The sequence below is a fragment of the Pseudopipra pipra genome, chromosome 26, assembly GCF_036250125.1.
Source record: "Pseudopipra pipra isolate bDixPip1 chromosome 26, bDixPip1.hap1, whole genome shotgun sequence".
In the NCBI taxonomy this organism is placed as follows: Eukaryota; Metazoa; Chordata; class Aves; order Passeriformes; family Pipridae; genus Pseudopipra; species Pseudopipra pipra.
In genome coordinates this window covers 5,510,999-5,537,283 of record NC_087574.1, presented here as the reverse complement: position 1 = coordinate 5,537,283, position 26,285 = coordinate 5,510,999, and the positions used below count along the sequence as shown (strand labels likewise).

The window sequence follows — 26,285 nt, the reverse complement described above, 5'->3', positions numbered from 1 at the left end:
TGGGGGACGGGACATGGGGGGGTCTGAGGGACAGTTCGGGGACACTGAGGGCTGGGGGACACTGATTTGGGGACAGTGGGCACAGGGAAGGTTGAGCAAGGACATGGGGCTGGGGGGCAATTGGGGGCCACGGGGATTTGGGGACAGTGGGGACAGGGAACATGAGGATGGGATATTGGGGGTCTGGGGGGATGGTGACAAGGGACAGGGGCTGGGAGATGGGGGGGACGAGGATTTGGGGACACTTGGGAGAGGGAAAACGGGGACAAGGCGTGGGGACAGTTGGGGACACTGGAGGGAAACAGAGGGAGGGGGGACACGGGTTTGGGGACACTGGGAACAGGGAAATGGGGATGGGATATTGGGGTCTGGGGGACACTGGGGGCAGGGGGACGCAGGGGTTTGGGGACACTGGGAACAGGGAAATGGGATGGGATATTGGGGTCTGGGGGACACTGGGGGCAGGGGGACACAGGGGTTTGGGGACACTGGGAACAGGGAAATGGGATGGGATATTGGGGTCTGGGGGACACTGGGGGCAGGGGGGACACAGGGGTTTGGGGACACTGGGAACAGGGAACCTTGGGGACAAACCCACACTCCTGACCTGGCAATCCATGGGAGCAGAAGCTCCAGGACTGTTTTCCTGTAAATAAATCCATTTCCATCAATATCTGGGATCCCTGCCAATAAATCCCACTTTCCTCCTGCCCTCGACTCCCTCCCACACCCCACTGGATCCAGAACATTCCCAGCCCAGGAAAGAAAGGAGCCTTGGTGGCACAGCAAGTATTTGCCTCTGGTGACTAAATTTATTGAGCAAGGAAAAGCTCCTGGCTGTCTCCAGGTACAGTTCAGAAAACAGGAACAGATCCAATCACATAATCCAGGGAAAAACACCCTCGGGCTCGTTACAACTAAAAAATAAAGTGGATTTTTCGTTTAATTTAAAAGCTCCAAAGCAATATAATCTATGATACAATGTACACTGTACACAGGGGGGGCACAGGGGAGGGAGTCCCAAAATTCCAAAGGAAAACGTTTTGCTTGGGAATTGAGAAGTCGGGAGAGGGAAATTTTTAGGGGGAGGGGAAAAAAAACAAAATAAAACAAACAAACAAAAAAAAAAAACAAACCAGAAAAAACTTGAGTTTTGGGAGAGAAAAAAACAAACAAAAAAAACACAAACAAAAAAAAACAGAAAAAAAGGAAGGGGAAAGGGGAAGGGGAAAGGGGAAAGGGGAAAGGGGAAAGGGGAAAGGGGAAAGGGGAAAGGGGAAAGGGGAAAGGGAAAGGGGAAAGGGAAAGGGGAAAGGGGAAAGGGGAAAGGGGAAAGGGGAAAGGGGAAAGGGGAAAGGGGAAAGGGGAAAGGGGAAAGGGGAAAGGGGAAAGGGGAAAGGGGAAAGGGGAAAGGGGAAAGGGAAAGGAAAGGAAAGGAAAGGAAAGAAAGGAAAGGAAAGGAAAGGAAAGGAAAGGAAAGGAAAGGAAAGGAAAGGAAAGGAAAGGAAAGAAAGGAAAGGAAAGGAAAGGAAAGGAAAGGAAAAAACAAAACAAACAAAAAACAAACCAAAGACCCCAAACAACAAAACAAAAAACCTCAAAAAAACCCCAAAAAAACCCCTTGAGTTTTGGGAAATCTGAGGAGGAAAGGGGGGTTAAATAGAGATTAGAAAAGCACTCATGATCCACAGGGTTGGGAATCGGGAGCGTAAGGCAACGATCTCCATAGAAAAAGGGGACCTTCCAAAGGGGGCATATAGATATTTATAGCTATTTATAGATTTAAATACAAAGTAGGAATGTGCTGTGGGGCCTCTCCCCCCTGCCCTGCCTCCTTTTTTGGGGGACACCCCAGGGAGGGCTCCCGGTGCTGCTGGGCCAACCCCTGACCCCGGGGGGGAACCCCTGGCACCTCTGGGGGGCACGGGAGGGTTTGGGGACATCCCTTGGGGTCCCCCTTCCTGGGGAGGGGGGGCTCTGGAGTGCTCCTGGGCCTGGCTGTGGGGTGGGGGGTGGGTCCCCCCTCCAGGCCCTACAAGTTCTTGGTGACCAGGTGGGTCTTGTAGTGCTTGGTCAGGTGGTCGGAGCGCATGAAGCGTTTCTGGCACTGGGCACACTCGAACCTCTTGTCACCTGCGGGCACAGGGGACGCTCAGGGGGTGGCACAGGGACCCCCTGGCCCGTTGGGGCTGTGCCCGTGTCCCCCTGCCACGGGCAGGGCAGTGGGGACACTGCCAGGGCATGGACCCCCTGGATCCCCCCCTCCCCCTGCCACGGCACCTCCGTCACCAGGAGACCCCAGAGCAGTGGAGACCCCCCAAAATCCTGCCAGGAACTCCCAGGAACTCCACCCACACGGACAACTCAGGGGGGTCCATCACCCCGGGGGGGCTGGGGCAGGGGTTGGGGGTGGCCCAGGGGTTGGGGCAGGGTTTGGGGGGTGGCCCAGGGGTGCTATCCCAGGATTTTGGGGGTCCCTGGGGGTCCTTGGGGGTCCCTGACCCGCGTGTGTCCAGCTTTGGAGGGTGTCCCAGGGGAGTTATCCCAGGATTTGGGGTCCCTGAGCCATGTGTGTCCCAGGTTTGGGGGGTTATCCAGGATTTGAGGTCCTCACCCATGTGTGTCCCAGGATTTGGGGGGTATCCCAGGGGGGTTATCCCAGATTTGGGGGGTAACCCAGGGGTTATCCCAGGATTTGGGGTCCCTGAGCCATGTGTGTCCCAGGTTTGGGGGTTATCCCAGGATTTGGGGGGTGTCCCAGGGATTTATCCAGGATTTGGGTCCCTCACCCGTGTGTGTCCCAGGTTTGGGGGTTATCCTAGGATTTGGGGGTTATCCCAGGGGTTTATCCCAGGGGTTTATCCCTCACCCGTGTGTGTCCCAGGTTTGGGGGTTATCCCAGGATTTGGGGGGTGTCCCAGGGGTTTATCCCAGGATTTGGGGGTTATCCCAGGGGTTTATCCCTCACCCATGTGTGTCCCAGGTTTGGGGTTTATCCAGGATTTGGGTTTATCCCAGGGGTTTCTCCCTCACCCGTGTGTGTCCCAGGTTTGGGGGTTATCCCAGGATTTGGGGTTATCCCAGGGGTTTCTCCCTCACCCGTGTGTGTCCGCGCGTGCCGCTGCAGCTCGTCGGAGCGCGTGAAGCGCTTCCCGCAGAACACCCAGTTGCACACGAAGGGCCTCTCCCCCGTGTGCAGCCTCACGTGGGCCCTCAGCAGGGACGTCTTCCGGAAGGTTCTGCCGCACTCGGGGATGTGGCAGATGTGCTTCTTCTTCCCCGGATCCCCCGGCCTGCGGAGGGAGGGAAGGGAAGGTCGGTGATGCCCCAGACAGAGGCACCTCAGCCCCCAGTGCCCCCAAACTCGAGTTTAAACTCTCGTGGGGAACTTGAGCCAAGCCTGTTGTCTGATTATCCCAAGGCTCAGCTTGGTTATCCCAAGCTCATCCCATTTTCAGGAGAGCAAAGCAAGACTTGGAGCGTTTTGTTTCTCCTCGGACAACTCCGGCCTTTTTAATTCTGGGATAACAGCACCCAGGATTTGGCTTGTTGTACCACCTCTGCAGCCCAGGGGGAGCCTCTGCCTGGTGCCATTCCCAAAGCTAGGGATTATTTACCCTGAATCCAGGATTGTTTGGTTCAGCGTGTTTTAGCCTCTTCCCCAGCCTGGCTGGTGTGACAAGGAAAAGCCTCTGACCACCCAGAGGTGCCCCCCGAGAGCAGGAGATGTTTATCCCCCCCTTTTCTGGGCAGTTTGGTGAAATCAATCTGCCAATATTCCCCAGGAACCTGCTCTTATCCACCAGGTAACAGTTTCCACCAGAGGAGAAGGGTTCTGGGGGTGTGATGGAGAAATCCAAACCAAAGGAGTGAACCCCCCACTCTGGCAAGACCACGGACACACTCAGGTGAGGGGCAGCTCAGAAGGGGCTCAGAAACCATCAAAGACCCCAAAGCACCCCCAGACTCATTCCTGAGGCCTCCACCACCAGAGGACCTGATCCAAGTGAGGCAACAAACCCAGAGCCTGTCCCAAGAGATTGCAAAGCTCCCCACCCCAGGGGAGGTGCTGGAACATCCTGAACTGATATAATCCATCCCCTGAATTCATATTAATCCATCCCTGAATTCATATTAATCCATCTCCTGAATTTATATTAATCCATCCCCTGAATTTATATTAATCCATCCCCTGAATTCATATTAATCCATCCCTTGAATTTATATTAATCCATCTCCTGAACTGATATTAACCCATCTCCACTGCATTCCATGTTTTGTGGGACCCTCACCACCAGGAAGACCAGAGACCCCCAGGGCACTGCAGGTTCCACAGTGGTGACACATTTTCTCCCTCATCTCTCTCTGCCACTCCCTTTTCTTTCTTTCTTCCCCTCCCTTTTTTTTCCCTATTTCTTTCTCTCTCTCTCTCTTTCTCTGCCTCACATTTACTGTTAAATAAAACCCCTACTCTTGACACTGGGTCTTGTCTGTATCCCAGTTTGGGTAGAGGTATAATTTTATATAATTTCACCATAATTTCAACACCTGGCTCGTGACCCGGGGCCGGGCTCGGGGGCGGGCGGTGTTCCCGTGGGATGTGCTGCTTCCACTCACCTCTTCTCCCATCCTTGCAGTTGGGGCAGGTACAGGCCATCCTCCTCCTCTTCTCTCCGGGCTGGATCTCCCCAGACAGCGCCTGCTCCATCTGGAGCTGGATCTGGGTGGGGCTCAGCCCGCTGATGGTCAGGTTGTTGCGGACACGTTCTGCACCGTCAGCTGCTGCTGCCCTGGGGGAGAAAAGGGGATCAGCAGCAGCCACCACGCTCCTTCCCTGGGTTCTGCCAAACCTCTGCAAGGGCTGGCTGGAGGGAAGACCCCCCAGGAGCACGGGACACCCCAAAATTCATCCCACCCCGCCCCACATGCAGCACAGCCACGCTCCACCCCCCCCCCCCCCCTCTGGGTAAGTCCCTTTTTCCTGAATATACTGTGCGGTTTTTCAAAGTTTTCGGTTTTTGGTTGGACCCTTCCAGGAAAAAAACTGTTGGGCTCTCAGAGGAGGAATGAAAAAGAAACTTTGAAAAAACGTGCAATATATTGAGCAAAAGAACGGACTTACCCCGGGGCCCTCAGGGGCCGCTCCAGGCCCCAGCGCTGGCGGAGGAGGAGGCGGCACCCGGAGAGCTGGAAAGAAGAAGATGGGATCGGCGTCAGCAAAGCGGGATCGCTGCTCCCAGGGCGGCAGGAGCAGGAGGAGGAGCAGCAGGAGGGAAAGAGGAGTGGGATTTGGCAGCAGAGCAAAGCAGAGGGGTGATGTCGCAGAGGGGGGAGCGCGGGCGGAGCTGGGACACATCCCGGGTATCAGCGCCGAGCCGAGGGTCAGAGCAGCTCTTTGGAGGCACTTTGGAGGTGGGAATGTCTCTGAGACCCACAGCCAGCAGGTCCCTACCAGTCCCCTCCACATCTGCCCACGGCATCTCCCCTGTTCCAATTAAACCCCCCCCCCAGAAGCCAATCCCGGGGGAGCAGCAGCCAAAGGTGGAGCAGGAAACCACGGCGGGTTTTCTGCTGACACGGCCTTTAGTGGAGCAAGAAGGAACAGCTCCCCCGTGCCAAACGAGGTGCTGCTGGCACAGGAACCACGGCAGGCAGCAGGTCTGCTGGCTGGGGGAAGGAGATGAACTTCCCACAGACACGGCTCCCCGGGAAGGGCTGGTGGCAGGAGCAGGGACACGGAGGCTGTCCCGGAATCCCCAGGGCTCTCTGTGGCTCCTGGGCCAGGTCTGGCTGGTTTTGGCTCAAGGAAGATCCCAGGAGGTGGGAGATCCCTGGGAATGGTGATCCCTTGCTATGGAGCTGGGAATTCCCTCTGCTGGAGCCCAAACCAGCAGCCATCGCTCCCAGAGGATGCAGGGAGATGTCCCAGCACTGGGATTGGGATTTGAAGTGTGAGTCATGCAGGGGAGGCTGCAGGAGGGATAATCCCATTGCACCACGTCCCTCTGCCTGCTGGGTCCTGGTGCCCCAGGGAAAAAAGATCTCCAAAAAAAAACCACCTCAAAAAAAGACACTTCAAAAAATAAACTCAAAAAAAGATACCTCAAAAAAAGACACCTCGAAAAAAAAGACCTCAAGAAAAAGACACTTCAAAAAAAACCTCAAAAAAAGGACACCTCAAAAACAAGACACCTCAAAAAAAAGAGAAATTTTAAAAAAGATATCTCAAAAAAAGACACCTCAAAAAAAGAGACCTTAAAAAAAGACACCTAAAAAAAAAATCAAAAAAAGACACCTTGAAAAAAAAAAGACCTCAGAGAAAAAGACACTTCAGAAAAAAAAAAGAAATTCAAAAAAAGATACCTCAAAAAAAGACACCTGAAAAAAAGACACCTTGAAAAAAAAGACACCTCAAAAAAAGGACACTAAAAAAAAAACTCAGAAAAAAAACACTTCAAAAAAAAGACACCTTAAAAAAAAAAGACACCTTAAAAAAAAAAAGACGCCTAAAAAAAACCCTTAAAAAAAGAGACATCTCAAAAAAAAAAAGAAATTCAAAAAAGACACCTCAAAAAAAGGCCCCTCAAAAGAAAGCCCCCTCAAGGACTTGGGCCCAGCTCAGTGTCCCCCCTGCAGAGCTCTGAGGGGATGGAGCTGGGCTGGGCTCCTGGGATGGAGCTGGGCTGGGCTCCTGGGATGGAGCTGGGCTGGGCTCCTGGGATGGAGCTGGGCTGGGCTCCTGGGATGGAGCTGGGCTGGGCTCCTGGGATGGAGCTGGGCTGGGCTCCTGGGATGGAGCTGGGCTGGGCTCCTGGGATGGAGCTGGGCTGGGCTCCTGGGAAGCCTCCGATGGTTCCTGCACCTCTGCCAACCCCTTCCCCGAGCCAGCTGACCAGGGTGGGCTTGGGACCCCCCAAAATCCATGCCAGGAATCACCCAGGGAGCAACAGGAGCTGCTGCCAGGGCACAGCGACCCTCAGCCTCGGGGTCTGCTCCAGGAGGGGATTCCCAGCTCAGGGAGGTGCCCACCCCCCCCCCGTGTCCCTGTGCCCCGTCCCCGCTGCGGGGCGGATCCCAGCCCACCTCCGGCGTTGGTGATGGTGACGGGCACGCCCTGGACCTGCACCCCGTTGATGTTGATGGTCTGCATGGCCTGGGCAGCGGCTGCCAGCTGGGCAGCGTTCAGGCTCAGGATGCCCCCGGCCGGGGCGATTTTGGGCAGCGGGCGCTCCTTGCGGGGTTGGGGTTTCCTGGAGCCCCCCGGGCCGGGGCTGCGGGACACGGGGCTGCTGCAGGACGATCCCGACGGAGCCACGGCCATGGCTGAGGCCTCCTGGAGCACCACGGTCTGCAGCTCCCCCGAGGGGGTTTTGAAGTAGACCTGAGGGCGGCAGAGAAGGGGGGTGAGATCGGGAATGGTTCCTCTTCCCCTCTCCGACACACAGACACCCCCCCACACCCCAGGGATCATGGAATTGTGGATGGTTTGGGTTGGAAGGGATCTTAAAGCTCATCCAGTTCCACCCACCCAGGGACACCTTCCATTAGGTTGCTCAGAGCTCCATCCAACCTGGCCTTGGACACTTCCAGGGATGGGACAGCCAAAACTTCTCTGGGTTGGAAGGGATATTAAAGCCCATCCAGTTCCACTCCCCTGCCATGGGCAGGGACACCTTCCACTAGCCCAGGTTGCTCCAAGCCCCATCCAACCTGGCCTGGGACACTTCCAGGGATGGGCCCAAAACCTTTCAGTTCCTCCTTCAAAACCCTCCCAAAACCCTTCAGTTCCTCCTCCTTCAAAACCCTCCCAAAACCCTTCGGTTCCTCCTCCTTCAAAACTCTCCCAAAATCCCTTCAGTTCCTCCTTCAAAACCCTTCAGCTCCCAAACCCTGGGTGAGGCCGAGGAGAAGGCCCAGGGGGAGCCTGGTACCTGGGCAGGTGGTACCTGGGTGGGAGTGGGCAAGGCCCAGGTGGAGCCTGGCACCTGGGGAGGTGGTACCTGGGTGGGAGTGGGCTCGGCCGCCTGGATCTGGAAGTTCTGGGAGGCTTTCTGGGGCACGGTGGGCAGCGTGGCCGAGGCCGCCTGGACCACGCGCAGGGCCTGCTGCGGGATCTGCACCACCTGGGACTCCTGCTTGGGCTGCACCACCTGCACCTGCTGCACCACGGCCGGCTGCCCCGCGCCGGGGCTCTGCACGATCAGCAGGTTGTTGCCGGCCTGGATGATGTTCTCCGCCGTCGTCTCGATCAGCACCGTCTCCACCTGCTCGGCCACGGCCACGGCGGCGGCGGGTTGGGCGGGGGACGCCGCCTTCTTCCGGGGCTTTTTGCCCGCTTTGGAAGGGCTGTCCGTGAGCAGCTGGGCCTGGGCGCCCTGCTCGGGGCCCACCAGGCTGTTGCTGGCCAAGGTCAGAGTCACGTTGCCGCCGCCGGGTAACTTGACCACGCCGCCCGCGCCCGGCGACGCTCCCGCCTTCTGCGCCGGGGCAGGTTTGATGGGCACGGGCTTGTGGGAGGAGGAGGAGGAGGAGGAAGAGGAGGAGGAGGAGGAGGAGGAGGAGGAAGGGGTGAGGATGGCCTGGTTGGTGCCTGGGATGATCTGGATCTGGTTGGCGAGGTTGGGCTGCACCTGGATGGTCTGTGCCCCGCCGGGCACCGCCTGGTACTGGATGTTGGAGGAGGAGGAGGAGGAGGAGGAGGAGGAGGAAGAAGACGAGCGGGAGCCCTTGTTGAGCACGGCCGGGTTCTGGATGGCGAAAACCAGCTGCCCCCCCGGGTAGGAGGTGCCCACCTGGGAGCCCTGGATCTGGAAGAGGTTCCCTTTGGAGGACAGGATGCCGATGCTGCTCTTGGCAGAGCCCAGGGGCAGCGGGGCGGGTTTGATGGGCACCAGCTTTCGGGGCGTGGGCTGGGGGGGGGCCGGGGGGGTCACGGCGGCTTCCACGGCGGGGGGGCCGATCTTGCTACATGTGGCTGCCAGGAGGGCCAGGGGAGAGGGCTGGGAGTCCTGGGGACAGGAAAAACAGGGAAGTCAGGGATGGAAAGCTGTGCCAGACACCCCAAAATCCAGCCCAGCCCATGCTGAGACCCTCCTCGTTAAGGGAAGTGGTTAATTACCCTTTAGCTGCCCCTCGTCACAGCCTGAGCCACCAGGATGGCCTTTAAATCACATCCATGTGTCCCTATGGCCACTACAGAGCTGGAGATACCTGGGAAAGGCTGTGGATACCCGGGAAGCCTGTTGGGATTTACCCCATCCCAGCCCCTCAGCCTGAATTCCAAGAGCACCTTGTGGTCTGGACCAGAGGGATCCCAAAGGGAAACAGTGAGCAAGGAGGAAGGGCTGGTGTTGGGAGTGGGAACAAGCCCTGGGACAACCCCATGGAAGAGCTGGTGTTGGGATTGGGAACAAGCCCTGGGACAACCCTGTGGAAGAGTGTTGGGATTGGGAACAAGCCCTGGGACAACCCTGTGGAAGAGTGTTGGGATTGGGAACAAGCCCTGGGACAACCCCCTGGAAGAGCTGCTGTCGGGAGCGGGAGGAAGCCCCGAGCACGGCTCCCCAGCCTGTCCTGCCACCAACCCTTCTCCTGCCACATCCCCAGCGGCTATTCCTGGTTCCTCCCACATCCCAGGCCACATCCCTGTGTCCCAGGCTGCCCTGGACCCACCTGGGTGCCGGAGGCAGCCGGCTGCAGGTACTCGCTGGGGCTGACGGCGGCAGTCGCGGCCATGCTGGCCCTGGAGCTGCCGGGAGAGAGCACATGGATCAGCCCAGGGAGCACATTCCAAGACCCCCCAATCCCATGGGATCCTCCTGGCACCCCTCCCCTTCTCCCTGTGCCACCCACCTCGCCCAGTCCTTCGGAGGGGGGGGGGTGACAAAGGGGCTGCAGAAACGTGTCACCACCTCCCCACGCTCCGTTTGCCAGCCGAGGGAATTCCCAGCCAGCATTCCCTTGTTTTCCACACCCTCTTTCTCCTGCACCCCATTCCTGAAGCCACAGCCCCTCCCTGGGCTGACAGAGACCCCCCTCCCAAAAAAAAAGGGACCCTTCAAAGCAGAAGCAGATTTGTGCCCACAGAGCCAAAATCTCCCCTTGCTGCCTGTTTTTCCAACTCGGGGAATCCCAAAAGGAAAAGAGTTTTTGGGAAAGATTTGCGGGTTTTTTTTAACATTTATAGGTTCAAACCAAGGGAAAGAGGCCCCTAAATCCTCACAAACTTGCTGAATCTTTTGTTCTGGATTTGAAGGCATCTCAGCTTTGACATTTCCCTTGGTGAATTCCCCATCCGGCAGCTGCTCCAGAAAAATTCCCTGGATCAGGTGCCAGGGAGGACATGTCTGAGCTTGAACAGTCTTTATTCCCACTGCTGACAACATCCTGACTCCAAACAGGGAAGCTGAGGGATACAGATGCTCTGGGATCACTCAGGGCATCTCAAATGCAGCCTTGTGGTATTTATGGAGATTTTGGATGTCCAGAGGAATGGGATAACAGGGAAGTTTGGATGCCCAGGGATGGAGGAGCAGCCAAGGCTCCTGGAAAAAGCTGTGGATCCCTGGGAAGCCTGCTGGGATTTACCCCCATCACACCCCTCCAGTGTCACAGGCAGCTTGAATTCCAAGGAAACGACACTCTTTTTTCCCCTGGGAATGTGAAGGCTTCCCTGGGCCAGCACCAGGTCCAAGGCTCCCTTCCAGGCTCTCCCACAGCACATAAATCCCTGGGAAGAGCCAGGTGGGAGTCCCAGGCTCCTGGAATAGCCTGGGAATTGGGGATGAGTCACCTCATTCCTTGGCAAAGGAATTCCCATTCCCTTGCAGCCTCCTGGGAATGATGGAATTGGTGCCCGGCGCTGGCCTGGGATGAAAGGGAATGCTTTCCCTGGAAAACCTGGAGCTTTCTTCCCAGAAAAGTAGGGAATTTGCAGGGCTGCACCCTCCCTTTGAGCAGGATTAGGGCCGAGCTGGGGATTAACAGCCCTGACTGCAAAGCAGGACAGAGACACAGAGACTCAGATCCCATTATCCCGGACAAATAAAGAGGGATAAGATCCAGTGGGATCCCCCCGTGTGTGCCTCGCTCGAATTGGATTCCAGGTGAATCAGAGCCCCCTAAAAATCCACGGAAAACTCAGCAACTCCCCCCTCCAAAAAAAAACCCCTCGGGATTCTGGATCCAAACACAGCTCCGGGAAAAACGAATCCAAGAGGAGCAGCTCCGTTTGTTTGCCAGGGAAAAACAGGGAAAAACGGGCACTCAGAGCCCAGAGGAGCTCAAGCACCTGCGGATTTACATCTCAACGGCAGGAAATCTTGGAATAATCCGGGATTTGGGAGGGAGTTGGCTTAAATCCTGGGAACCTGCCCAAATCCCCCCATGGGGATGAATCCCACCTTGGGAACCTGCCCAAATCCTACCAGGGGGATGAATCCCCCTCTAAACCCAGACCTGACCCCCCCATCTCCAGAGACCCCCTCAGTGGTCCGGAGACCCCCAGTCTGGGGACCACCATCCCCAGGGACCCCCAGAACTGACCCCCTCACCCCCGGGGACCCTCCGAGCATCCCGGGAACAGCCACCCCCCATCCCCGGGGACCATCAGAGCATCCCGGGCATCCTCGGCCCGGGGACCCTCAGACCTGACCCCTCCCATCCCCAGGTGACCCCCCACGACCCCACAGACCCCCCTCCCTACCCCGAGCCCCCCTACGGCCCCTCCCGGCGGGTCCCGGGGGAGGCGGGTCCGAGGGCCCGGGCCCGCCCCCGACCGGGCCAACGGCGCCGGAAGCGCGGCCCTCCCGGCCGGGGGTTCGATCCGAGCGGGCCGTGGGAGCCACCGGGGAGTGTCCGACCCCGCAGCCCCCGCCCCGACCACCCCTCGGCCCCGCTCGGCCCGCACTGACCGGCGGGGGCGGCGGCGGCTCCGACCCGCTCACGGCGCCATCTTCGTCCTCCGGGCACCGCCCTGCGCGCCCCGCCCCGCCGCGGCATCGCAGCCAATCCTCGTCCGGCTCGCTGCCGCGCTGGCCAATCGGTGGAGAGATGGGGGACGGAATGCCAATCCGCTAATGGTCGCTGGTTGATAGGCAGCTCCGCCGTGCAATGGAAAGCGGAGCGCCGGGGTGACGGACGGACTCGGGGAGCCAATGGAAGAGCGGATTTTTGACTGACAGCACATGAAGCCAATGGGCGCGAGGCCAGGCTGATGCGCGTCCGCTGGTTGAGTGACAGCGGGCGGGGGGGAGTCGCAACTTCCTCGCGGGTGGGACCGGACCAAAACGCGCCTCGCGATTGGTCACAGGCAGTTTGATTGACAGGCAGATTAGGCAATGGGAGGCGCGGTTATGCCGAGCCACGCTTGTGATTGGTGAAAGGTGGGGGGCGAGCCGTTTGGGGCTGATGACGTCACGGAGTCCCCCCGAGAGTGGGGGGAGTCCCGGGGAACCCCCGGGGGGGGCCTGGACCCCCCTTTCCCCCCTTTCCTCCCATCACCGATCCCTGGGGGCACCCCCAGGCCCCCATCACCCATCACCGACCCCTTGGGACCCCCCCCACTCATCACTGACCCCTCGGAGGATTTGAGGGGGGTCCGGAGGGTCCCCAACTTGGTGGCGCCCAGCGGTGGCTCCTGAAGGACCCCCAGACCCCCCCGGTGGGGGTCCAGTCACAAAGATTGGGGTGTTCAGGGGGTTCGGGGTTCTTGGAGAATATTGGGCTGTTCAATCCCCTTGTAGGGCTCAGGGTCCCAGAGGGGTTGGGGGTCCCCAGCCCCCTTGTAGAGATTGGGGTGCTCGGTGGGGGGGGTCAGGGTGTCAGAGGGGGGTCAAGGGTGCCCACCCCACCCTCCCCCCTCCCACCACCACATCCCTCCCCACATCCGAGTGTCCCCCCCGTCACCCCACAAACCCTCCAGAGGGATGTCCTCCCAACCACCCCACGACCCCCCTGCCCCGGTGCCAGCGCTGCCAGCCCGGGGGGTGCCCAGCTGGCTCTCCAGTCCCCACCACGGGACCAGCAGCTCCCAGTGGAGCCAAATAATTGCCCGGTGCTTTGTTGTGCCGTGTCTGTGGCCGCGGGGCCTCCCATTTGTGGGAACCTGCTGCGGCGGGAGCGCCTCCCTTTAATTACCCCCCTCCCTCCCTCCCTCCCTCCCTCCCTCTCCGCTTACTCACCGCCTGGCACCGCCGCCCCGGCACCCCCAAACCCACCCGGGGGTCCCCCAGGGCACAGCTTGGGGGGGTTGGGGTCGAGCAGAGCCCCCCTCGCCCCCGGGGTTCCACCCTGGGGTGGAAGGAAGGGGTGGGGTTGGGGGGGTCCCCGGGGATGGGCACCCCTGGGATGGGCTCTGGCTCTGGCCACGCTTGGAAAAGCCACGGGAAGCTCCACAGGTGTCACCAGGGACACGGGGATGGCCTCGTGTGGGATGTGCCCATGTCACCTGCCCCGCACCCCAAATGTGTCCCTGCACCCCAGAGCGGGACCCCAGCGCTGCCAGGGGACCCCACGTGGCACTGGGCCAGGGGACACTGAGCAGGGGACAAGGGGAACCCCAAAAGCTCAGCTCAGGCTGTCAGGGGACATCCCATGTGGCATTGCCACCTTCCAAGCAGGGACGCACAGGATGGCACAGCAAGGCTGGGAGAGGGACACAGGGACACACCCAGGGATACAGGGATATAGGGATATAGGGATACAGGGATATAGGGACACAGGGACGGGGGTCTGTGCAGTGAGAGGGGGACAGGGATGCCCAGGTTGGCACAGCAAGGCTGAGGTGGGAACATGGGACACAGGGACACAAGGAAATGGGGACACAGGGACATACACAGGGACACAGGGACACAGGGACACAGGGACATGGGGACAAGGGTCTGTGCAGTGAGAGGGGGACAGGCAGGTTGGCACAGCAAGGCTGGGATGGGGACATGGGGACACACAGTGAGGACCCTGGTCAGGCTTCACCTGGAGGACCCAGAGCTGTGACAGGGGGTGAGGACACGCCACCCCCTGCAGTCCCCAGCCCTGCTGTCCCTGTCCCCAGCCCCCTGCCACCCACCCCGTGCCCTGTGCCAGTGGGATTTGTGCCCGAGCCCACGCTCAGTGACGGGAATTGCAGCACCTCCTCACTGCCAGCCTGGCCCTGTGCCCTTCACCCTTCCCAGCCCAGTTCCCTGTCCCTGGAGCCACCGCGTGTCCCTGTTCCCAGTCCCTGTGTCCCTGGTGCAGCCCGGTGTCCCTGTCCCCAGTGCATCCACATGTCCCAATTCCTTCTGCACCCGTGTTCCCGTTCCCAGCGCAGCCCCGTGTCCCTTCCCCTGTCCCTGATGCGACCCCACATCCCCCTTCCCGCTGCATCCCTGTGCCCGTTCCCAGCGCGGCCACAAATCCCTGTTTTTGGTGCCGCCGCGTGTCCCTGTCCCCAGTTCAGCCAGGAATTGTCCTCGATGTGCCTGCACGTCCCAGTGTCCCCAGAGCAGCTCGGTGTCCCTGTCCCCACCCCCGATCCATCCCCACATCCCCATTCCATCTGCATCCACGCTCCCCGTCCCCACCACATCCCTGCGCCCCATTCCCGGTGCAGCCACGTCCCTGTCCCCAGAGCTGTCCCCGGTGTCCCCTCCCTGCTGCAGCCGCGTGTCCCTGTGCCCGTCCCCGCTCGGTCCCCACGCCCCCATTCCCGCTGCCTCCACGTGCCCCATCCCGGGCGGGCGCTGCCAGGCGCTCCCCGCGCCATGCCAGGCAGGTTTCCCCATGCCCTGACTGACAGCCGGGCCGGCCGGGAGCAGATACGGCGGCGAGATTAACACGGGACTAATTAAACCCCAAATTAAGGCTCCCATTTAACCCCGCTCCGAGCCGGCAGCTCCGTCGCCGCGTCGCGGAGAGGTCGAGTCCCGACAGTAATTCCTGCTCCCCGTGAGGAAACTGCTCCCTCCGGGCACGCCGTGACCTGGCACGCACTGCGGGCACGGGAATCCCATCGCGATAATCCCGATAGGGATCTCTGCCAGGCAGGCAGGTGCCCTTGTCCTCGGGGAGCAGGTGGGCAGCGCCGTGCCGGCTGTTCCCGGGGGTGCCAGCCGTTCCCGGGGGTGCCAGCTGTTCCCCGGGACACCACAGCTGGCACTGGGCTGGGTCCTCATCCCCGTGATGGCACAGCTTGGGGACAGGGATAGGGTTGTGTCCCACCGTCTACTGGGAGCACCCCAGGGCGAGTGTGACACCCCCGTGGGAAGTGGGGTCACCCCGTGGGGGCTGTGACACCCCAAAAAGGGGCTGTGACCATCCCATGGGACTATGGCCACCCCATGGGGACATCCCTTGGGACTGTGGTCACCCAGTGGAGTCTGTGACAACCCAGAGGGGGCTGTGACCCCCCCATGGGGGCTGTGAAACCCCTGTGGGGATGTGATCACCCCATGGTCACTGGGCCACCCCCGTGGGGACTGTGACCCCTCCATGGGGACTGTGGCCCCTCCACGGGGACTGTGACCACCCCACGAAGGCTGTGACCACCCAGTGCCACCACCGTCCCTGACCCAGCTGGCACTGTGCCCACCGTGCCACCCCCAGCAGTCTCGGGGTCCCCCCTAAGGCTCCCGCCAGCACCTCGGGGGGGGTTCAACATCACCCCAGCGTCACCCCCTCGGGGCTGTCTGGGTGTGGTGGGGCCCCCCCAAAACCTCCGGGGAGGATCCCGGAGTGTCTCTCCCCGTCTGAGGCCCCGCGGCCGCCCCCGGGGGGGTCCCCTCGGGACGGGGCGACCCAGACGGCGCAGCCCCGTGGCACCCGCTGCAGACCCCCCCGGGGTTACCCCCCCGGGGCACCCCGAGATCAGCACCCACCCACGGGTGCGGGGGGTGCACAGGGACGTGCTCACAGGCACGCGGCGCGCCGGGGGGGTCACACGCGTGGATGTGACACCCCCTGTCCCTGCACGGACATGCCCCGACCCCGTTCCTCCTCCCTCCGATCCCCCCCCCCCCCAATTTGTTTTATGGCAGAGCAGGAAATTGCCGCCCTTTCCGGAGCCGGGAGCGTTTGAAGTGCTCGGCCCCCAGGGCTGGGAGGGGGCTCGGGTGTCCTTCTGTCCCCCTGGAGCTTGGGGGGACATCCCTGCTCTTCCATCCCTCCGTCCCCCTGCTCCTGGGGGGACCGGGAGGTGACTCTCCTCCTCTCTCCCTCCATCTCTCCATCCCTCCATCCCTCCATCTCTTTGTCTCTCCCTTCATCCCCCAGCCCTATTTCCCTGGGGACAGGGGTGTCCCCAACCCCAATCCTGCACCGTCCCTGCCCCGTGCCAGCCCTTCCCACCCCCCTCCATCACCCACGGGGCACACCGAGGGTCCTGACCCCTCTCCCCCGGGCAGGACCAGGCTGTGCCCAGCTCCGGGGGCAGCTCGGGGGAGTAGGGGAGGTCGCTGCTGCCTCGTGCCCACCCTCACACGGGGTCCCGCTGCGTTTTTGGGGAGCACCGACCCCTCCTGCCCCCACCCCGGCTCCGGCAGGACCCAGAACCCCCCCCAGTCACCCCTCGGTCCCCTCCCATCCCTTCCCGGAGCGGCTCCTGCTGCCTGATCACTGCGAGGGGTTGGAGGCGTTTGCCTCTTGCCTTATAATTTATGCAAATGAGCTCTGTAATTAGTTGTAATTTCAAGGCACGGCTCAGGGTTGCAGACAGAGGAGATCCCCCCTGGAATGCTCCGGCATCGCCGCAATTCCCTCCCCGTTTGTGGTCCCAGCCGAGGCTCCAGCCCTGCTCAGGGGGCTCCAGGAGTCCCCCCCAGATTCCCGGCCCCCCCAAATCCCTCCCTCCCTGCTCCTCACAGCCCTGGGCCACTGCCCCCTCCAGCCGCTGTCCCCTGGACACATCCCAGCATCTCCCGCGGGGTGTTTTGGGAGGGGTCTGGAGGGTCCCGGGCGGGGCCTTGGGGTCCGGTGCCAGTGGGATGAGGGTCGGGGCCTTCCCAGATCCCTGTCCCTGCAGGAGACACACGCTGTGTGTCCCACATCCCTCCCTGGAGAGGAGCCACGCCGGGAACAGCTGGGATAGGAGCCATCCAGCAGCCGGGATCCCCGGGCAGGGACACGTCTCCCTCCCGCCAGCCCAGTCCCTGGAGCACTGGGGAGACTGGGAGGAGACCCCGAAGGGAAGGGACAGGGGACGTGCCACATGTGCACGATGCACAGGGAAGGGAACAGGGAAGGGAAGGTTGTTCCTGGTGGCTGTGGGGGAGCTGGAGGCTGGGGGACACCTGGGACAGCATTGCCACCATGGGGTCCCTGCTGCCTTTGGGGCGGGGGCTTGGGATGGAGCCTGGAATGGGGCTCGGGATGGGTTTTGGGGATCGGGATGGGGGTCGGGCAGTGCCTGGAACAAACTGTTCCCAGCCCCAGAGAGATGCTGGTGGCCACAATCTGGCAACCAGGGGGGCAGCCAGGGAGCCCAGGGCCACCACCCTGGCCCCAATAACACTTGGGGGTCCCCCTTCCTCCGGAGCCCCGGGAATGGCCCCTGGATCCTCCCAGGCAGGCAGAAGGGGAGGAGAGGCAGCGAGACCCTGAGGGTTGGGGTCCCCCCACATGCCCCCCCATCCCCCCCGTGCCCCACAGAGCACTTGTGTGTGTTCCTCCCACCTCTGCCCTGCCAAACCCCCTCAGCTGCTTGTCCTGCCCCTTCACATCCAAGGGTCCCCATCCCAGTGCCCCCATCCCGCTGCTCCCACCCTGTGGTCCCAATCCCAGTGTCCCCACCCTGGGATCCCCGTCCCCGGGGTCCCTACCCCAGTGTCCTCATCCCGGGGTCTCCAACACGGGTTTCCCATCCCAGTGTCCCCATTCCAGGGCTCTGCATCCCAATGTCCCCAACCCGGGCTTCCCATCCCAGTGTCCCCATTCCAGGGGTCCCCATCCCAAAGTCTCCACCCTGAGTTTCCCATCCCAGTGTCCCCATCCCGGTGTCCCCATCCCAGGAGCTCCATCCCCGTTCCTGCCCCAGCCGGGCCGTGGTGCCACGCTCACCCCACGGGCGGCCGCGTTTTGGTGGCGGCGGCGGCGGTGGAGCCATTCCCTGGGATGATGAAAACCAGGAGAGTTTTCCCCGGGGCGAAGGAGTTCCCTGCACCCTCCGCCCGGCCGGGCGCTTGGCAGGCTCGCCGGGAGGTGTGGGCACGCCGGGATCGCGGCGCTGCCGGCCCGGTCCCGGCTCTGGAGAGGCACCGGAGCCTTTTCCCGTGGGATTCGGGGCAGGGTGGGCTTCCACCGAGGGTCCCCGCGCGGTTGTGGCCGCCCCCAGCCAGGCCCCGGGGGTTTGGCCGTGGAAATGGGGACACGACGCGCCGGTGATTAAGTGGCTCCACTGGTGTTGTCACCCGGCAGTGCCGGGGTTTCTCGGCAGCCTCGGGGGGGACACGGGGGACGGGGAGGGTTGGACACCCACGGCTGAGCAGGGATGGGAGAGCCCAGCACCTTCTGGTCCCTTTGGGGGTGCCCCAAATCCCATTTGGGTCGTGGTGGGTCCTGCAACGATCATCCCACTCCCTCCTGCCGCGGGTCCAGCTCCGGCCCCAAAACTTGTCCCCTGTGTCCGTCCCCGTCCCATTTATCCCACGACACAGGGCTGAGCCACAACGGGGGGGCACTGAGCCCCCCACGGGGACAGGTGACACCTCTGGGGGGCAGGAGCAGCGGTCACTTCGGTGCGACACCCCCGGAGTGGGGAGACAGACGGGGGGACCCCGGGAGGGGCGGCAGGAGGAAGGTGGGGCACGTCTGTGTGTCACCCCCGGGCGGGAGGACAGGAGGGGTGCCCGGGGGTCCCGGGGGTGGCGGGGGGGTGGCAGGAGGAGGCGGCCACGGGCGCGGGAGGGAGGCGGTTGTTTCTTTCTTCTTTAATTACCCCCCTGTTTGCGGTGTCTGCTGCGAACTTCCCGTCCCCTCCCTCCGCTTTCATCCGCCGGATCCTGGGACCGGAGCCGGCTCCTGTCAAGCGGCGGGGCTGGGGCTCTGCCTCCAAGGGTTAAAATCACCGGGGCCGGGGGTGGAGCTGGGCGGGGGGGCGGAGGGAAGAGCCGGCGGCCGGGCTGGGACCCGGCCATTCCTGCTCGCCCGGCCCAGTGGGTGCCCCGTCCCTGGGGAGCCGCGCGGGTCCCTCGGGGTCCCCTCGGGAAGCAGCGCCCGCGCCACGCCGATGAGGACGGACCCACCGGGACCTCGCCGCCGCCGCTAGACCCGTAGGTACCCCCGGGACCGCGGGGGATCCCTGACGGGACCCTCCGGGAGGGTCCCGGCTGCCCCTGACCGACGGCTGGGAACGGGCCGCCCGCTCCGGCCCCGGCAAGTCTCTACTCGCCGAAACGCCGCGTCCAGTGGCCACCGAGCCCCGGGGCTGCCGGCCCGATGTGTCCCCCCCCCGCTCCAATTTACAGCGCGACGGCCCCTCCCGCGGGGCTGAGACCCCTTCCCGTGGGATTGAAACCCCTTCCCGTGGGACTGAGACCCCCTCCCGTTGGGCCGAGCCCCCACCGGCCCCGCAGGGACCCCGCGCCGCTGCCGAGCCGTGGGGGGTGCGCGGGTGAGATGCGGGGGGCTGGACAGGCTGGACCCCCCCCCGCCGCCACCGTTTCCCTCCAAAAAAAAAAAAACCCCGGGGAGTTTCGCTGCGGCTCCGGGACGCGCTGCTGCGGGCTGGGCAGGGAGTGGGGAACCCCGAACCCGCAGCATCCCCCCGAACCCGCGGCATCCCCGCCACCCCGCGGCATCCCCCCGAACCCGCGGCATCCCCCCGAACTCCCGGCACGCCCGCAAACCCGCGATATCCCCCCAGAAACCCACCGCCGCCGCCCCCGGCCCACCCATCGGGGCTCCCGGTGCTGGGGGGCAGCGGCGCCCGCCCGTCCCCGCCGCGGGGCGAGGCACCGGCGGGGCTGGGAGACGGGCCGGGCCGCCTGTGCCCAGCCCGGGCCGTGACTCACGGGACGCTTCACCCGCCGCTGCCTCAGTTTCCCTGCGGTGAAATGGCCAGCGCGTCGTCGGGCCCCGCCAGGGAGGGAGGGAGGGAGGGAGGGAGGAAGGACGCTGGGGGCCCCCCTGGGGACTTTTGTCATCCTTCCCGCATGGAAAAATGTCCCGGGAAGGCTCCGCGCGTGGCTGGGGCAGGCCCGTGGCGGGGGGTGCTCCCAGTGCTTTCCCCCTTCCCCATCCCAGTAGTGGTCCTTGTTCGCTGGTGTTGGAGCTGGGAGGGGGGTGGGGAAGGTGGGGATGGTGCGACTGGTCGGGGTGGGGCTGCACTGGGGGGCTTGGGGGGACCCCTGAGCCGAGGGGGACTGCTGGGAGTGGGGCCAGGAGAGCCGTGGAGTGGCCGTGCTGGAGCCGTGTCAAGGGGACCTCCCCGGGACCCCACAGAGGGTCCCCTCCCCTCCCATCGTGGTTGGGGGGCTGGGAGACATCCCTGCCGTGTCCCCTGTGTCCCCAGACCCGGGGGGGGCCCTGTGCCTTCCAGCTGCCACCCCAAAGCCCCGTGACAGGCTGTCACTGTGGGGTTTTGTGGGTTTGACCCCAATTTTGCACCCAAAGGGAGCAGAGGGCTGGGGGGCTCAGGACCCCGCTGGGGATTTCTATGGGTGGAAGTGATGGACCCTCTTGGTGCCAACCCTCTCCTGACACCCCCAGGATGGTCCCCAGGGTTGGGGTGGGCAGAGCTGAGCTCCAGCTGGGGAGCAGGACCCCAAAAACCTGCTCAGGCTGCCACCCCAGGGGGCTCATCCCAGCACCAGCTCGAGGCTGAGCCCCCACAGGTGTTGGTAGCACAGGTAGAGATGGGTTCTGTCAGGGGGATTTTGGAACCCCCCCAATTCCCACCCAGATCCTTGGGATCCCCCTGCCCTCCTGGGTGACACCTGGCAGGGGAAAACGGTGTCCCCACACAGCTGGGGGGTCTTCCCGGGCAGCCTCCCTGCCCCAGACTCAGTGCTGGGGATCGGGGGGGCTCTGGGGGTCCGGCCCCTTTGTTCGGGGGATCCTCCACCCCAAAGCTTCCAGCACGCTCTGAGTGTCTCCCTGAGGGTCTGTCCCTGTCCCACACGGGCTGAGGGGGGGTCTGTGTGTGAAGGGTCGGGGGGAACAGCAGGGAGAGGGGGGCTGGGAGAAGGAGATGGTGGCAGGAGGGTTTTTTTGGTGAGGGGGGGTCTCGGCCACCCCTCCCCGCGGCGCCGGTGGGAAGTCGGGGGGCGGGAGCCGGTGGCGGCAGGTGGATTTCGACACCGGGGTGGGGCCCGTCCCCAGTGGGGTTTGCAAAGCTCCCGCTGAGTCACGGCCGCCCTGCCGGGGAGGCAGCGGCCGCCCGGGGGTCTGGGGGTGCAGCGGGTGCCCCGGGGGGGTCCCAGAGCCCGCCTTCAAAGGGCTGCCGCGGGCCCTGCCCGGGGCTCCTCCGCCTCATCCCGCTGCCAACCAGCCCCCAAAAACGCCCGGGGGCTTCCAGCCGGGATTGGGGCAGGAGCGGGGAGGGGGGCGATGGTTTCCCAGCCCGGCTGAGGGGCGGGAGAGCCAAGGTGGTCTCGTGGGTGCTGTCGGGACATGGGCTTGGGGATGCCACTCACGTCCCCTTGGGTGTTGGGGGACACGGCCTGGGAGGTGACAAGGCAGGGGCTGCCGGTTTCCTTGGATTTTGGAATTAGCCACCGACCCCTCTGGGCCGTGACCCACCGACACCACCAAGGGGTGGCACGGGGTCCATAAGGGACGGGTGTTCAGGGATGGCTCCCCCCAGGCCGGTGCCACCATCCTGGTGTCACATCGGGCTGCAGAGCAGAGAACCCCCCTCGCTTTGGTGACCCCCAAAAGGCGGGTGATGGGCACGGGAGACGCTGCCGGTGCGCGGAGGGGCGGGGAGAGGGGGGGGTTGCGGAGATTTGTCCCCCCCTCTTCTCACACCTCTTCTTCCCCCCCTCTCCTCCCCGCCCACCCCTCCTCGGCCCCGCAGGTCTGTGCGCGCCGCCGCCCCGCGATGCTGACGGCGGTCTGCGGCTCCCTGGGATCCCAGCCCTCGGACGCGCCCCGCGCCTCCCCGACCCACCTGGACCTGCAGCCGCTCCAGCCCTTCCAGCCGCACGCCCCCGCCGCCCCGGGAGCCCCCGACTTCGCCTCCCCGCTGCCCCCCCCGGAGCTGCCGCTGCCGGGGCCCGACGACTCCGCCTTCGCCGCCCCCGGCGCCTACGAGCCCCATGGCCCCCCGAGGTTAGAGCTGCCCCCCGACGGCCCCGCCGCCCCCGGCGCCTACGCCAAGCTGCTGCCGGCCCCCCCGGACATGGCGCACCCCTACGAGCCCTGGTTTCGGCCCCCCCACCCCGGCGCCCCCGGCGAGGAAGGAGGGGGCGTCAACTGGTGGGACCTCCACGCCGGGGCCAGCTGGATGGAGCTGCCCCCCGGGCAGGGCGGGGGGCTGCAGGTGCCCGCGCACCCCGGGCTGCCGCCGGCCCTGGGGGGGTACGGCCCCGGGGGGGAGCACCAGCTCTGCGCGCCCCCCGCCCACCTCCTGCCGCCGCCGGCGCAGCATCTCCTGGGCGCCGAGGGGGCGAAGGCGCTGGAGGGTCCCCCGGAGCCGCGGGGGCCGGAGGCGGAGGGCGGGGGGCGTCCCAAAGGCGCCCGGCGGGCCGTGCCCAGGGGCGGGGGGCAGGCGGCGTGTCGCTGCCCCAACTGCCAGGAGGCCGAGAGGGGCGGCCCGTGCCCCGAGGGGGCGAAGCGCAAGCACCTGCACAACTGCCACATCCCGGGCTGCGGGAAGGCGTACGCCAAGACCTCCCACCTGAAAGCCCACCTGCGCTGGCACAGCGGCGACCGGCCCTTCGTGTGCAACTGGCTCTTCTGCGGCAAGCGCTTCACCCGCTCCGACGAGCTCCAGCGGCACCTCCAGACCCACACCGGCGCCAAGAAGTTCGCCTGCCCCGTCTGCGGCCGCGTCTTCATGCGCAGCGACCACCTGGGCAAGCACATGAAGACCCACGACGGGGGCAAGGACGGGGCCGAGCCCGAGGGGAAGGGCGCCGGGGACCCGTCGGCCGCCAAGGGAGGAGGCAAGAGGGAGCCCGAGGGGGGCAACGCCGCCGCCCCCACAAACTGAGCCGCTGAGCCCCGGGGGGGGGGGACACACACACGGATGGAGGCGGGGAGGACCGGGGGGACCCTTCGGGGCCGGTCTCCGAAGGGATTTGGGGTGTGTGTGAGGGGGGGTGGGCGCAGGGCTGGCCCCTTGTGCCGCGGGCGGTGGCGAGGAGGGGGGGACAAGGCTGGTGGCACAGCCCCGGCCCCGCTGCGGCGTTTGGGGAGCGCCGGAGCCGGAGCTGCCCCGAGGCGGTTTCACTTGTCCCGCTCCCGCTCTCCCGCCCCGGTTCTTCTCTTCTTTCCCCCCCCCCCCCCCCCATCCTCCCCCGGCTTCCCAAATCTTTTTTTTCGGGAGGCTGCTGGCAGGCGGCGGGGCTGTTTGGGAGGAACATCAATGGGAGCCGAAGGAGCAGGCGCTGCCCGGGCACGTCCAGCCCAAAGGGGAGGAAGGAGAAGGAGAAAGGGAGAGAGGAGAAACCCGGGAGCCGCCGCTCGGGGAGGGCGGCCGCAGCCCCCCGGCCCCCTCCCCGCGGTCCCCTCCAAACTGTGGCACCGCGGGCTCAGCCCCCCCCCCCCCGCCCCGTGCCAGCCCCTTTCCTGATCACCCCACCAGTTTTTGGCGCGTGGGGGACACGCGGGGCGGGTCGGGGGCTGCCCACAGCCCCCCTCCCCGGCTGGGGATGTTGGGCCGGGGGGTGGTCCCGCACCCCGGGAAGCCCCTCCTGGGCCGGGAGCTTGAGGATGTGAAGCCCTTTTTTTTTTTTTTGCTGTTGTTTTGGCCCGAACGGGGGCTAAAACGGGAAAAAACAAAGAAGTCCTGCGTGAATGTGAGCCGCGGGGAGCTCGGGGGGCTGCGGGGGCCGCGGGCCGCGTGGCGGGGCCGTTGCCCAAGCGCACACCCGCAGCTTTCCCACACCCACCGCCGCGGCCCCGGGCGGGAAGCAGCGGGGCGGCCGCGGGCCCGGGAGAGCCGGGGCGGCCGCATTCCTCCGGCCTGGCACGGCCGCGCTGCCCCGCGACCCCCGCCCGCCCCCCCGGGCACCGCGGGGCCGGCCCTGCCCGCGGACCCCGGGACTGGGGGGGCCGAGCTGCCTGTCCCCCACCCCTTGCCGTCCCTTCCCGGGGACCGCAGCCACCCCCCTGTGCGTGCTGCAGGTCCCTCGGGGACCCCACAGCCCAGGGGACCCCCGCTGTCCCCCCCCCCCCGTGCATGCTGCCTGTCCCCCCGTGGCCCCGTAGCCGTCCCCCCCCGGGGGTCCCGTATCTCCAGGGAATCTCTGCCTGGCCCCCCCGTGCATGCTGCCTGTCCCCCCGGGGACCTCAGAGCTGTCCCTTCCCGGGTCCCCCTATCTCCTGCTGGGAATCCCCCAGCAGGGACCCCGTATTTTTCCTCCCCTGGGGTCGACGCCCTGTCCCCAGGGGGCCCCGTGTCTGTCCTGCACCCCTGGCTGGGGGTCCACGAAACTCGGTTTTTAGACCTTCGGGGTCTTACACCCCGATTTTGGCAGAACCCCTTGGACACAGAAGGAGACGCTGAACCCGGGACCTGAGGGGGAGCTTTGGGGGGGAGGGGGGAAGCGCTGGGGTGGGGTGGGAGGGGGGAACGGGGGCACCCGGGGGTCCTCCCCGGCTCTGCCCCCCGGCCAACACCAGTTCACACCAGTTGGGAGTCTGGGGAGGGGGGGAAGTTTGGAGGGAGCTGATCTCCCGGCATGGCCCCATCCGGGGGGCTCCGGGGGGGCCGTGTTGGGACTGCCCGGGCTCGGAGCCCCCCGGGGTCTGGGGGGAAGGGGTAGAGGTGAAGTCGAGTGGGGTCCGTGCCCAGAGGGCGCCCCAAGACCTTCGGGTTTGATTGTTTTATTATTATTATTATTATTAATTATTATTATTATTAATTATTATTATTATTTTATTAAGGTGAAGCCAGGCTTTGCCACTCGGGCAGAGGGAACGTCCCGGGCCGTGGGCTGTGGGGATGGGGAGGAGGGGGGTCGGACCCCTCAGAGGGTCCCATCCCTGTCCCCATCCCTGTCCCTGTCCCCATGGATGTGGGAGGGGCTGGCAGCGGCCCCCCCCGCGCCGTGGGGCAGGGACGAGCCGTGGGGCTGGAGCCCCCCAGCACGAGGTGAAGTCTCGCTGGGGGGGGGTCTGCGAGGACGCGTCCCCAGCCCTGGCACGGCCACCACTGTCCCCCTGCAGGACTCGGGTGACCTGGGCTGCCCGCAGCTCTCGAAGGACGTCCCCGACTCCGGCATTTGCCTTTTCCAGCACAAAATTCCCCCGCGGTGCCCCCTAGATGGGATTTCCCTCCCCGGGGGGGGGCTCAGGACCCTCCCCAAAGTGCCACAGTGCTGCACCTGTGGGGTTTTAGTGGCTCCAACAGCACCTGGGGGGGGCTCTGGCCTGTTGGGGACCCCGTACTGCGGATTTTTTGGGGGAGGCCCAAGGGGGCTACAGCAGAGGCACCTCAAGGGTGGGCTGGGGAGGGAACCGCCGAGCAGGGGGTCCCGCTGTGACGCCGGGACTGGGGGTTCAGCCTCACCTGTCTCAGAGCCGGGGGTGCGCTGTGCCCCCCTCCCCAGGTGTGCTGTGCCCCCCCGGGTGTGCTGTGCCCCCTCCCCAGGTGTGCTGTACCCCCCCAGGTGTGCTGTGCCCCCCCCCCAGGTGTGCTGTACCCCCCCAGGTGTGCTGTGCCCCCTCCCCAGGTGTGCTGTGTCCCCCCAGGTGTGCTGTGCCCCCCTCCCCAGGTGTGCTGTGCCCCCCCGGGTGTGCTGTGCCCCCCTCCCCAGGTGTGCTGTGCCCCCCCGGGTGTGCTCAGCCCCCGCACCCCCGGGGCTCTGCCTGCCGCGATGGGGCAATGAAGGCTGTAAAACCGGGTGGGGAGGGACGGCGGCCGGGAAACCAGTCCAGCCTGCTGCCGGCGTGGGGATCCCGGCCCCGCGCCCCGAACCGCCGCGTCCCCCACCCCCGGGGCCGCCTCCCCGGGGCAGGGAGGGACCGGCACCGGGGGGCGGCTGCGAGGGGGGGAGAGCGGGGTGGCCCGAAGAGGGGGGGGCTGCAGCCCCGGGGCAAAGGGGTGCCCCCCGCCCGGCGAGGGGAGTGTTTGTGCTGTGAAGAGGCTGCGGGGCTGTGGGTTTGGGTTTTGTACTGGAATAAACGCCGCGTGTTTTCCACGCTCC

General features: G+C 64.4%; 2 protein-coding genes across 2 annotated transcripts; one reads left to right on the top strand and one right to left on the bottom strand.

Annotated features, from left to right (window-relative positions):
* Nucleotides 1-790: 790 nt before the first annotated feature.
* On the bottom strand, nucleotides 791-10,156 carry SP2 (Sp2 transcription factor). Its single transcript, XM_064636582.1, is given in 7 exon segments — nucleotides 791-2,133; nucleotides 3,100-3,293; nucleotides 4,614-4,758; nucleotides 4,761-4,790; nucleotides 7,084-7,381; nucleotides 8,001-9,008; nucleotides 9,673-10,156. Coding segments are annotated over 7 exon segments (1,839 nt in total). The 5' UTR covers nucleotides 9,736-10,156; the 3' UTR covers nucleotides 791-2,032.
* Nucleotides 10,157-18,823: 8,667 nt separating this feature from the next.
* Nucleotides 18,824-25,001, top strand: SP6 (Sp6 transcription factor). The gene is made up of 2 exons (XM_064636559.1): nucleotides 18,824-19,241; nucleotides 21,989-25,001. Exon 2 carries the CDS (start codon nucleotides 22,013-22,015, stop codon nucleotides 23,123-23,125), a length of 1,113 nt encoding a protein of 370 aa, XP_064492629.1. The 5' UTR covers nucleotides 18,824-19,241; nucleotides 21,989-22,012; the 3' UTR covers nucleotides 23,126-25,001.
* The last annotated feature ends 1,284 nt before the right edge of the window (nucleotides 25,002-26,285 follow it).

Coding starts and splice junctions, on each gene's coding strand:
- SP6 (XM_064636559.1), top strand. CDS start 22,013: ATGCTGACGGCGGTCTGCGGCTCCCTGGGATCCCAGCCCTCGGACGCG.